We start from the raw sequence: 12,354 nt of genomic DNA on the forward strand, positions 1-12,354 counted from the left end.
GCACCTGACACTTTCATCAATTAGTGACAGCAGTTACTAGGCAGAAGGGGCAAGACTCCCTAAAGTATTTTATCAGACATTCAGGAAATACTTCTGAAGATTCTCTATCACAGCTTTCTTTCATTCTACTGCTAAAAGAAGATAAACGGCGGGGTCCCAACTACTTGCTTGTGTAACATTTTACTTGTAGGAATACCCCTATGAAAGTTAAAACGTAGTTAAAAGTTTCTCATCACACTGTAATATAAGGATCAGCTGAACTCTGAAGTTCCTACAAACTTCACAGCAATAGTGGAAATAAATCCCTTAATTGACTTACTAACCCTGATAGAAAATGAGATAAAATAGGCATATGGTTAGCTTGCTGTCTCCTAATGCAATGGCAGTTCCCTGAACTATCAGGAGGGCCCTTTCTCCTTGAGAATCTAAAGCAGCTGATGTTATCTGTTACAATACAACACATGAAATAAATGTGAGAGAGGCAAGCCATTTTTCATCCACTTGAAAAAACAACCTAACTGAAGAAGCATGCAGAAAATTTTAATTTGAATAGATGATGCAGAGGAGATAAGGTAATGCAGTAAGATTCTCGTTGGCTACACTAAAATACTGAATTCTACAGACTGCTCTAGAAGGTCTGTGTAAGTATGCAAGCTGTGCATCAATGAATCACCAACCCTGATATATCAAGGAAGTACTTGAGGATTATTATCCTGTTTGTTAGTTAAATAGTGATGAACAAGCAACATAAGACCAGACTATGAAGAGACAGCTATTACCGTATTGATTGTAAATTTACAGTTCAATCCCTAGATGTCAATTTTGGCTACTAAAAGAGGAATTTTGGATGGACAAGACTCGCAGATTGATTTTTAATTAATGTTAGCATTGGTTTACAGATGAGCCCACAATTTTGATAACCTAGGCTTTAAGAGGGTTAAATAATATGAGTTAGCCACACAGAATACCACATAGAAACACTAAACATACTCCACTGAACTAAATTCGTGTCTCTGTGAATTTCCATTAAAGAAAATCAAGAATATTTTCAATAAACCTACAAACATCCTTTCAAAAATAATACTCTTAAAGTCAGAGAGTTATGCTGATTTTCCTTGGGTTTTCTGCCATAGATTAAAAAAATGTTATGTGTAACAAGGGACTAGTTTACCCTCAGGCTTCCTGTTGCTTGTAACACTTCATGCTACAAAACTATATACTTTGTCACACAGAATTAGGTTGATGAACACCAAATATTATTTGAAAATAACCAAATCTCTAGATGGAATTCTAGCTGTGCTGTATATACACTTTAAAAATAAAGCACCAGTGCTAATCCTTATGCACCGGGTGGAAAGTTGGTACCTTTAACAATCCGAAACTCATTGAAGAAGATTCTGAGCTTTAAAAATCAGATGCAGAGGGTCAATGCATTGCAATGCAAATGACAATTTAATTCAATTATGTTTCATTTTACAAGAGCTGAAGTTAGATGTGTTAGTGTCCTAAACTGTTCTCTCTTATTATACATGAGCCTGTTCTAGCTCCCTATCTGGGGAGCAACACACAGAACTACTGGAGCTTTTTCTTCTTCAGTTGAACCACTAACTTTTGCAGCAACATATACATGTCCAATTAAATGCAGTAAACTTTAAAATAATTTTCCTGACAAACAAAATAATTACAATGACCAATGATGATCACTTTTCATAAGATATCTCCTTACCATTAGAGGAAGAGCCCCTATTTGCAAGTGATGAAGTCGAGGAGGTGCATGGTAGTGGGCCAAGTGAGGATGCAAGGGCCCTGGAGGGTAAGTAGCTGCAGTCACACCAGCTTCAATTCCCAGTTCCCTGCCACATGAATGAAAGTGACATTACAGTAACTGTACATCTTGAATCCTAGATACAATTCCACTGCTTTGGAAACCATACAACACAGCACGGCTACCATAATGGTTTTACACAGGAATTTTTTTAAGAACTTATTTAAACTTTGCTAAAAAAATCATCTTAATCCTAGCACAAATAAAAGTTGTTTTTAAATCAGCTGTGAAGATTCAGTATGAAAAATCACTAGCAACAACTCTATATTTATTATGCCCAGTAATACTATCCGTGTGGAGTCTCTGCAGCTCATGCTGTGGGAGCAGCAGGTGTCATGCATGCATCTCTTCCCTAACGGTCAAAAGTACTTTTTTTCAAATAATAAATGTATTGCAGAGCTTAAATATAACCTTCATGAGTGGGCCTGATGCAATTTTAAATAAGCTCAAAGAAGAGAAAGAATAAATTACTCAAATCCAAACCTCTATTTTACAAAAAGAGTATAAATATAAGAATAGTCTTCAGCAATGTTTTACTTGCCTATTTTAAAATCAATTCTTGAAATAACTACCTAGAGTCAGTAACACTCAATTTCATTTAAAAAGCAATGGATAAACCCCCCTATGAACATATTTAAGATATTGAGTACTCAAAGCAGTATTTCAAAGCCATATCAACATCTACAAATTTTAAACTACAGGTACACACAGCACTTTCTAGAATCACAGCCACCATTATCAGCACAGTCATCAGCACATGATGGTCTTTTGTCCTGAGTCCCAAAGAACTAAAATAGTACTTGATTACTAACCAGGCAGATCTCTCTGGAGCTTGTCGAGGATGGGAAGACATTGTCTGAGGCACATGAATGTGATGCCCATGACCGTAATTGGGATGCATTCTGTGAGGATGCGGAGGAGGCCGTTCATGAGCACGTCTAAACAACATAAAAGAGTAACAATTAATTTCACATACTTCTTAGTATCAAGAAAGCAACATCCATAATCAAAATATTACAGACTGAATTACTGGAACATGTTTAAAATAAAACTCCCGATACAGTATCTTAATTTCTACTGTGATCTGCCCTTCACTTGGCAGACACGACTACAGAAGGACTGACAAAGTGTTTAATCCTAACCTCAAACTGCAGGTAGGAAATCAAAGCCCACAGGATGGTCACATTGAGATTCATTCACAGCTGTGCTGCAGTTTCTTTCTAGTAAAACTATGCCAGCAAAAGTAATTTGGGGAAACTTAATACACTAATCAGTGGACATTTTCCTTTAAAACTGTTTGTGTCATAGCTAAGTAATAAGAGCACACAGTTTTTTCCATGCCAGCTGGTATAGAACAACTACAGTTTTGGATAAAATCTTAAAAAAAAACAAACCCCCAAAAACCCCAACCTGCCGTCTGTCTTCTCTTACTTTACCACTTCCCAGTTACAGAAAGAAATGGATTGGTGGGGTTTTCTCCCCATTGCTTTCAATGCAGAAATGCTTTTTTTAATTCAACCTAGAAACTTGGCTTTTGTCAAAAGCAGTACGCTGCCTTCAGATTCAGTATGACTTTAAACTACCTGACACAGTAGACTAGACATTTTGTAAATTTACATGTCTAGAGAAATAAAAAGTTACTTAACAGCATGCTAATCCCTGTAAATTGACACTTCCCCAGAGAAATCTGTCAAGCTTGTATAAATTAAGTTAGAAGTATTAGTTTTATGCAATGGTACAGACCAACATGGGAACAGATCTATCAGCAAAACCTACTCCTAGTCTCACCTCCCTTCAGTTTATCCAGTAACTTATGCAGAAAAATCTGGAAGAACATATTTCAACAAACAAAAACCCCAGCAAAACAACTTCCATAGTTCCATAAAAACTGAATGTCATGCAGGTCCATTTTTCCTAAAATGAGCCTTAAAAGAAACACTTTTGAAATTATTTCTATGAATGTAAAACTCCTAGGCTGTCTATCCCACAATCTTAGTATAAAGTGGATGATCCAAATGTTATATAAATGCAGTGCACCCTCATACACTGCCTTTTGCACATTTTGTGGCTGATTCAAGACCCTAAGGAAGTTATCGCTGTTGTACACACACTTGAGACTTGACAGTGAGAAGAGGATTCTAACCATTCTCTACTTCCAATCCTGAAAAAGTCCTATATTGTTAGACAGAATGTATACAAGCTAAGAGTGCCACATATGTTATTTCTAGAAATGAAGGATGAAACATCTTAAGAACACTGTGAGATGCTGGGACACTGAATAGAAGGAACTGAAAGTCTGCTGGCAGTCTCAGTCTGTGTATTAAATAACAGAGCGAACATACACAAGTTTCTGGTTGTCAGAATATAATCTGATTTATATGAGGTTGAGCCAAGACACCTATAATAGTGATTTTGCATATAATTAGTATGAGGATTAGAGGGGAAAAGAAAGACCAAGGGCAGAACAATTTCATAAGATTACAAAAAAACCTAGAACAAACCCAAACAAAAAAACTCACAGAAGATAAACATCACTTAGCAAACCAACACTGTCTGACCTGAAAGTGGTGACTTCAGAAAGAATGTCAAGGAAGAACCTATTATCAACATTTAACTACAGTTTCTATACATACAAAGAAAATTCACTAGACTGAGAAATGCCAATATTCACACTTCCAATCCCCAAACTATCAGAAAGTTTCCAGAACTGATAAGATGGTTACCACTATTATTTTTCCTTAAAATGCTATCTTGCTGTTTCACATTCATTGGCTTGAATGTCCCAAAATTAATTTTGGGTATGATTGCATAATCATGGGCATACACATGCGGTATGCCTGTATGTTTAGGTTAGGGTGTTTAGAGGTTATGCGATTTGCATGGCAAAGATAACAAAATAACAGGTGTAGGCTCAGACAGATCAACATTTTAATGGCTGATGAAGTGGGGTTATAGTTGACTTTCCTGGAGGTGGGGGGAAGTGTCATGTGCCACTTTGTGAGTAGTTACTGCCTACAGATATTTCTAAGGAAACTGCCTCAAAAATTGCAGATAAAGCAAACTGTTATTTAAGCATGAACTTCTAAATCAGTTTTAGGTTAGTTACCAGTAGAATTTTTATAACAAAGTTAGGAGCAACAACTAGAGAGCTCATTCTTGACAGTCTCTTAGATATTTAAAAGCATTATCTCCAGAATTCAAATAACTTCAGTTACTTTGTGATCGAATACCAAGCCAGTACTGACCCGATTTGTGCTTATATTAGTGTCGTGAATCTAGTTTAGCAACAACAACAGCATCTCAAACAGTATCACCAAAGCTACATCTCAGCATTGGTCACATTCTCATACAGCCATTATTCATTCTCTTTCTTCTCTTCTAAAGATGTAAAGGCATAGTAAAGCTAGGTAAATATCTAAGGTTAAATCTGAATTAAAACTGGTAAACAGTCTCATGATAAATTGTTCATTTTATAAAAAAGAACATTTTATAAATGGTTAATTGTTCATTTTATAAAAAAGAACAAAATTGTTCATTTTATAAAAAGAATCTTAACAGCATCAACAAGGCAAAACACACTGTCAAGGAACATATTTGAAAGGAGCTTATGATGCAATTTCTAGGCTGTCCAGATTGAAAAGGAATTCCTGCCTGTTATTTGGAGGATAAGTAATGAGCAAGAGAAACATAAGCTTCCCTTCTCTTCCATGCCCCATTCATGCCTTACCTGGAGACACTGTTGAGAGATGCAACGGAACAGGTTCAGTCTTAATGCTTACACAACTGTGACTGTATGTAAAGACACTTCTTACCATGGTTTAATACTAATAGTTCCTAACCATGCAATTAACAGTTTGAGATTCACATGCAACATTTTACAAACCTGAGGGAAATGAATTATACGTTTAGATATTGTTCTGAGTACATTTGTGACATACGTTGGGTGTTGCATCATTCTTCTTCTCTGGACCTCCATCCTCTGGATCACTTCATGAGGATGTAGCCTCTGTGCTGGAGGTGCTGTTGCAGGGATGTGATGGGATATAGGCTGGTGTGTTGCGGGAAGATGCTGTGGTATTGGAGCAGCTGCATTGGCTAAAGGATGAGTTGGTGGTGGAGGCGGAACAGGATGAGAAGATGCATGAGAGGAGATTGAAGGATGGAAGGGATGCACTGGATGAGGGATAACATAATCTACTTGAGGTGGAGGTTGTGGCTGTGGAGGAGGATTTCCATGAGAGTGCGGACATGCAGAAGCTTGATGGTGAAGAGGTCTGGTCAAAGAAGCATCTGCAATAAAAACATTAGGTGCTTTTAATTTGGTCAGTACCAGGTTTTGACTTAAATTTATTTTAAAAAGTATCTTCACACAAGTGCTTCAATATTATTACACTAATGTAAACAGTGGCAACATGGGAATATGTGTTTATGCAATTTTTAAGTAAAGTGATTCCAGAAACCCACACTTTATGCAGCCAAAAGTATTCCACTTGCCAGTGTTGGTAAAAAGAAAAAAAAAAAACAAAAAAATCTGTGATGCATGCTGAAAAAGGTATATATGGTGAGAAATTTTACTTCAAGTTTATTGTTTAATTTTTTAAAAATTCAATCCCCCCTCCCCACAGTCCACTATTCTGTAGAGACAATAAAATCCAAAAAAAGAAATCACAATGAAACAGATGAGTCTGCTCAGATGCTCTGAGCTTCCTCAAGCAGAATTCATTCAGGGGATGGGACAGGGGACGGACCAAGGAAAAAGAAATAAAAAGGCATTGCTAAAATAAAAAGGAGATGAGGAATATTTTCATATTTGAAATTTGAATGTTATTAAGGTCACTCAAAAGAAAATACTTTAACTTCACCTTGATCCTGTTCAAATCCTCTATATAAGCTGGACTGTTTAAACACATTTCTTAATGCTTGTTTTGCTAGGCCAGTGCTAAGATCAAAGCAAGCAGATAGTAAAGAGTTTTCGTATGTTGTCAGACAAGCTGTTTTCTCATTCGTTTGGTTCCCCCTAGGTATCCAGTAATTATCACTACTTACAAGGAGAATGCATATAATGCCGACAGGAAGAGAGTGATGCCTGAGGAGGAGGTTGGGGCTGTGGCTGCGCAACCATACTCGATCCATATCCGTCTATTGTTATTGATTGGCTTGGGCCAGCACCAGCCTGATGCCCATAAATTGCAGTTCGAGATGAAGAACCAGGACAGCAGGGGTCAAAAGCAGATGTTCCATGAAAAGCACCACTTCCATGACTTCTTATACCACTGCTGCTTAAGTCTACTGGCAATGCCTGCTGCATAAAGAAACCATCTCTTTTCAAGCAATTCTTCAGACATTGAAAACAAAGTCACCCTCAAACATAATGTGATAAAAAATAAAAATAAATACCATCACAAGCAACTGGGATCCAAATTTTTAAGGCTCAACTCTGGCATATTCTTTAGATATGGTTAACATTTCTTATTCCTAAGTTCTTGAATCTGGTGAGAGAGACTAAATTCATTACACCAGATCGTGTAAAAAAAATCAAAACCATATGATGGACAAATTATTGTTCTTACTTATAGCTGTATTGTTTTAGGGCTGTGCTTTTAGTTACTTAAAAAGTCTTAAAAACCAACGCTTTCAGAAGAGCAACTCTTTTATACGTTTTATAAACGGAACATTAGACCTGATTTTTTCTTCCTTTAAAGCAGCTCAATTATTTGCATTGCAGAACTGCTATGATCAGCAAAGTATATTTCAAGGTATTTATGACTGGTTTGCTTATAAAGCCACTATCATCTTACAGTCATCAGGAGGATGTCAGCTGTCAATGATTACTTGTTGGATTATGACTTTCTGTAAAATTTCAATTTTTTTGTATCCATCTATTATAGCTCAAATTTTCCTTTGAGCTCCCTTCCATGCCTGCTACAGAACAAGAGAATATTCCACAATTCAGCATCCTATTCTATTCTGTAACAACTTGAAATTGCAAAGGGAGAGTCACAAGAACGAAACATGCCTGCTCATGGTAACTGGTGCCAGAACTGCTGCTCGCTCCACACGGTGCAGGCACTGGAGGAGGCCTTTCCACAGGGCAGCTGGAGTCACTGAATGAAGGCGATAGTGGAACAGCTGGGTGAGGGTTGTGGTGGTGGTGGTGGTGATGTTGAAAGTGGTGGCCATGCTGCTGAAAGCAGCTTGTATGAGGGTGCCCCAATGCATGATGAGTCTGTGAAGGTCCTCCACAAGGAGAATGCTGAGGGCAGCACGATGGCAACCTTGGCATGGCCGGAGGGCCAGTTTCCAGTGTTGTATTAGATGCAGTTCTTCTCATATCATCTTGAAGATAAAGAAAGTTAATATTGAAGTGAAATTAGTAAAGCTGATCACCGTAAAGCAGTGTCTTAAATAGAAAAAAAAAATTGTACTTCACGATTAAATAATTAACCAAAACAGATCTAGAGTAAATCAAAACAAACTGGATTAAAAAAAAAAAAAAAGGATTTAACTATGCCTGCCAAATGGACCAATACTGAATAATTCAGGTGGATGTAATCATGGGAATCACTAGAGGATGTGAACTGACACTCACCTTATTCCACTAATTTAAGACATGTTATCAGTAAGGAAAGGAGGAAAGACTGTTCCTGTGGTTAGTGTGCAGAGACCTCAAATGCTTGTGAAATTGGTCAGCTCAAGGTTTTTGTACCTCACCTGACTTGCAGATAGGGACAGAGCACCCATGTGTCAGAGATGTTATGAGTGCTACCTGTATATACAGCTCTGTTATAGGTCAGTATCTATACAGATCTGTATAAATGTGCTTCCAGTGAACCACAGGGGGTGGTTCAAGGAATCTATATACATCCTTCGCTTCCTTACAACACACATCAAAAAAACCCCTACATTCCCGTAACACACTGCAATGGAAGACTTAATTCCCTGTGAACTACATTCTACCTCCTCAAAAAGCAAGGATGTGGTTCATTACGTATAACTGAATCATACTAACGGGCGAAAGCAGAAGGCTCCAGCACAACTTCCTTCATCTTTGGGGAGAAATCAATAATCTTTTTCAGATTCCTGTCCTCTCAACTTATTACTGTTATGTTCAGTACCAGAAGTTCACACGCCATTAATCTAGAAAATGCAGATTAACCTCCTCTACCTCCCTTATAGTAGGAGCCAACCCAACAGTTCAGAAAGCTCTCCTATTCCGTACCTCCAGCTGAAGTACCAGCAGTGCCGCCACTGGGAAGACTAGAAGTCGTCTCTGGTGCTGCAGAGGGCTGGCTGTTGGAGACGTTTGGAGCTGCATCAGAGGCCTGCTCTGAGGTAGACATACTAGAACTGTTACTGGAAGCAGAACTCACGACCTGTGGTTCCACTCTAGCCGATGTAGTTGGCACAACGGTCGGCTCTAGCAAAATAAAAAAAACTTTCATGTTCTTTAAGCTTTAAAAGCTGCTGGTTTTTTTTATTGATGTTGCTGGGGTTTAATTATTTTACAAGAAATTCTCAATTCTAGTCTTGCCAGATACTAAGAAAGTCAGAACACAATAGCCTGCCAGGTACAAAACACAGAAGTTCATTCTGCTTCACTCGTGTGTGTGTGGGGAAAAAAATAATATTTTTTTTAAAAATCAACTCAAATTTTAAGAATAAATATAAAATCAATTCCCAACCAAATCTGACATATCAAGTTTTATTTACTGAATAAAATACTACTAGAAAGGAAATTAAATTACTACTTTACTTTTTGATGAAAACATTTGCTGAAATCTTTCATAAATCTACAAACTACTCTATGATTATTACCCTTACCAATTTTTTAATGCCTGCAAAGTGCAGAAAACCTTTAAGATAACTACCCAAGAACAGCATAATAAGATCTACACTAGCAGTACTACTTTACAATCATCAATCATTCTAGATGCATAGTACTAAAAGCTATAGCAAGATGAACTTGGTTTCTAGTCTCAATACACATTAAAAGCAGATTCATTAAATCAGTTTTTGAGACTTCTGTTAAAAGTACATACGTGTTCATTTTGCACATTGTAAAGGTAGTAGTCAGCAATATATTTAATGGGATCAAGGGAAATACAAACACTTGATAAATCTTGTTCTCTACTACACAATCGTATACAGGTTGAAATTTAAAAAGATGCTTGGTGGCATAATTCAAATTTAGTTTAGAAAAAGTCTGCCTTTGACTGTACGTTTGAAATTTCTCTCTAATTACTGACAAGACAATGACATGACTAGGAACATCAGATACCATAAAAGGGAATATAATCAGAAACAGCTCAGGTTTTTTTTTAGTAAAAATGTCTGCATAGATATCAGAAAAAAAGCATCAAGACACTTCGAATACTTCCCTTACACAAAGTCTCAAAATAAAATATGACTAGTTTTCAATATTTCTCTCTATATTTAGTAGGTATATCAGCAATTCAGCGAGCAAGGGAACAAACGTATCTCCCTTTTTGCAAGTCTTCCAACTCATCACATTAAAAAAACATGATCTGATACCCACATTTAAATTCCTTTGGATTTTTATGTGGCAGTGCAATATACTAATTTTTTTTTTTTAGGAAAATATTTTGGGAGAAATGTATTACTGTTTAAATTCAGAAAAAAACAGTAAGTATATAGGACATGTATAACCTGTATGTGTGATCACATATCAATGTGCTCAAGACTGGATGCTAATATATTCTGAAGCAATCCTACAGTCAGACAATTCTCAATTCTATCAGCCTCAATCACCCTGCCAGCCTGTTACTGTTTTGACTCTCCATCAGCAATGCAGTTCTGTTTCTCCCCCCCCCCCCCCAAAAAAAAAACCAGTAAAAGCCAGTGGGCTTGGGCAATCTCAAACTACTAGCAAAGATAAACTTAATTTCAACACACTTCTGGGAAGATAAATGGAGGTATGATCCTTATGCTCATGGAAGTAGCTAGCAAAGTTTCACAACCAGTATCTTTGAAGACATCAGTAAAGTTATCATAAAGTGTGTAGTTGCCTCCTAACAGTGTTAATTCAGAATTTTCATCATTTTACACTAATTTATGTGTGAAATTTGATGCCTAAATCCAAAAATAATATCCCCAAAATCCTGCACGACTCATCTTAGAAAGGTATTTCCTCTGGGGGAGGAAGAACAGCTAGTAAATATACACATTACAGAAGTAAAAGTTCAATCAGTAATAATGTTTTTTACAAGAATTTGGTTCCTAAATTTAAGACTAAATTCTGTACCCCCAAATCAAGACAACTTGAAAAATAAGATATTACAAGATACTAGCTTGCGATGCACTCAGGAACGGAACTACAACAGGACAAAACTTCTTTTAAACATTAGAAGTGGTAGGCACCCAAGAAATCCCCCAAACCACCACCACAAAAATAAACCTGCAAAAATGTACATGAGCTTTAGTTCTTCCTTCTCTCAACTTTTGACAATACCTGGAAGTTGTTCACAAGATTTTCAGCAGGAATGGACCTATTAAGTGCCAGTAAGTTTTAATGTTAGGAAACAATGAAATGTTACAGCTTCAGAAACCTAACATACTTTACTAGTTCCAAGTTGTTGGGTTTTTTTTTATTTTTACTCCAAGGACTGAAAGAACAGTAACTATTCCAAGGCATAGGCAGCGATAGATTTTCCTTTTATAGTGTTGTACTGAAGTAAGTGCGTATTTTTAAAGAAGTAGTTCCAACCTGTTCTGTAATTTCTGCCTGGTGAGTCAGCCCTCAGACACACACCCAAGTCTGTTTTGGAAGAAAAATTAGATCTAGTAGATCCACTGGGAATGGCTAAACTTTTAATTTTAAAAGAAAGGCTGTAAGAGGATTTTCTGACAGGCTTAGAAATTAGTTTGTTTAGAATTGAGACCTTTTCATAGAATAGTATGTTATAACTCATGCAATTAATTCCACTCCCCTTACACTGATCATCCTGCTACTGAAAAAGGAAGAGATTTCTCAGATCAATGCTCCTTACCATCTTCATCCACTGTAAGGTCCACTACTTCTGCCGCATTCTGTCTCAGTGGCTGTATGACTGTGGAAATCCTACTGCGGTTCCGCTGTTCTTGAGGTCGTGCAGCATGAGAACTAGAGCTTTGTCCCCAGTGTGATCTCGTGTGTCCAAGTGTTGAACGAGACCTTAAAAAAAGAGGTAACACCTCAAGTATTGACCTATTTTTTGCCATTATTAGATTTTTCTGCTCACTGTTTGAGAAGTTATTTGAAATTTTTTTTTATTATTAGAAAAGCATTTTGTTATGTTGAAATACCACAGTATTCCGCATTCACTAGATGTGTACTTACAAACATTACTGCAGCCTTTACTCGATAACATGATGGCAAATACTCAACAGATAAGAGTTTAAAGGTCTTTGAACCATGTTCCTTATGAAATACATACAAGTAACTTATAAAAAATTCACTGCAAAATCCTACAACTGCAGTCAGGCAGCATTATATCTGATGTTATGTTTTAACTTTGTTAATAGTAAATGAA

General features: G+C 36.9%; 1 protein-coding gene across 1 annotated transcript in view; it reads right to left on the reverse strand.

Moving 5' to 3' along the window:
- Positions 1–12,354, reverse strand: part of RNF111 (ring finger protein 111) — a 50,745-nt gene that overhangs the window by 9,299 nt on the left and 29,092 nt on the right. The window contains exons 5-11 of the mRNA XM_075765004.1: positions 11,833–11,996; positions 9,045–9,242; positions 7,842–8,161; positions 6,872–7,127; positions 5,764–6,115; positions 2,638–2,763; positions 1,727–1,853 (exon numbers count right to left, since the gene is read on the reverse strand). Coding sequence (XP_075621119.1) covers positions 1,727–1,853; positions 2,638–2,763; positions 5,764–6,115; positions 6,872–7,127; positions 7,842–8,161; positions 9,045–9,242; positions 11,833–11,996 — 1,543 coding nt within the window. The remainder of the gene's footprint in view (positions 1–1,726; positions 1,854–2,637; positions 2,764–5,763; positions 6,116–6,871; positions 7,128–7,841; positions 8,162–9,044; positions 9,243–11,832; positions 11,997–12,354) is intronic.

This window comes from Balearica regulorum, chromosome 12 (assembly GCF_011004875.1).
Source record: "Balearica regulorum gibbericeps isolate bBalReg1 chromosome 12, bBalReg1.pri, whole genome shotgun sequence".
In the NCBI taxonomy this organism is placed as follows: domain Eukaryota; kingdom Metazoa; phylum Chordata; class Aves; order Gruiformes; family Gruidae; genus Balearica; species Balearica regulorum.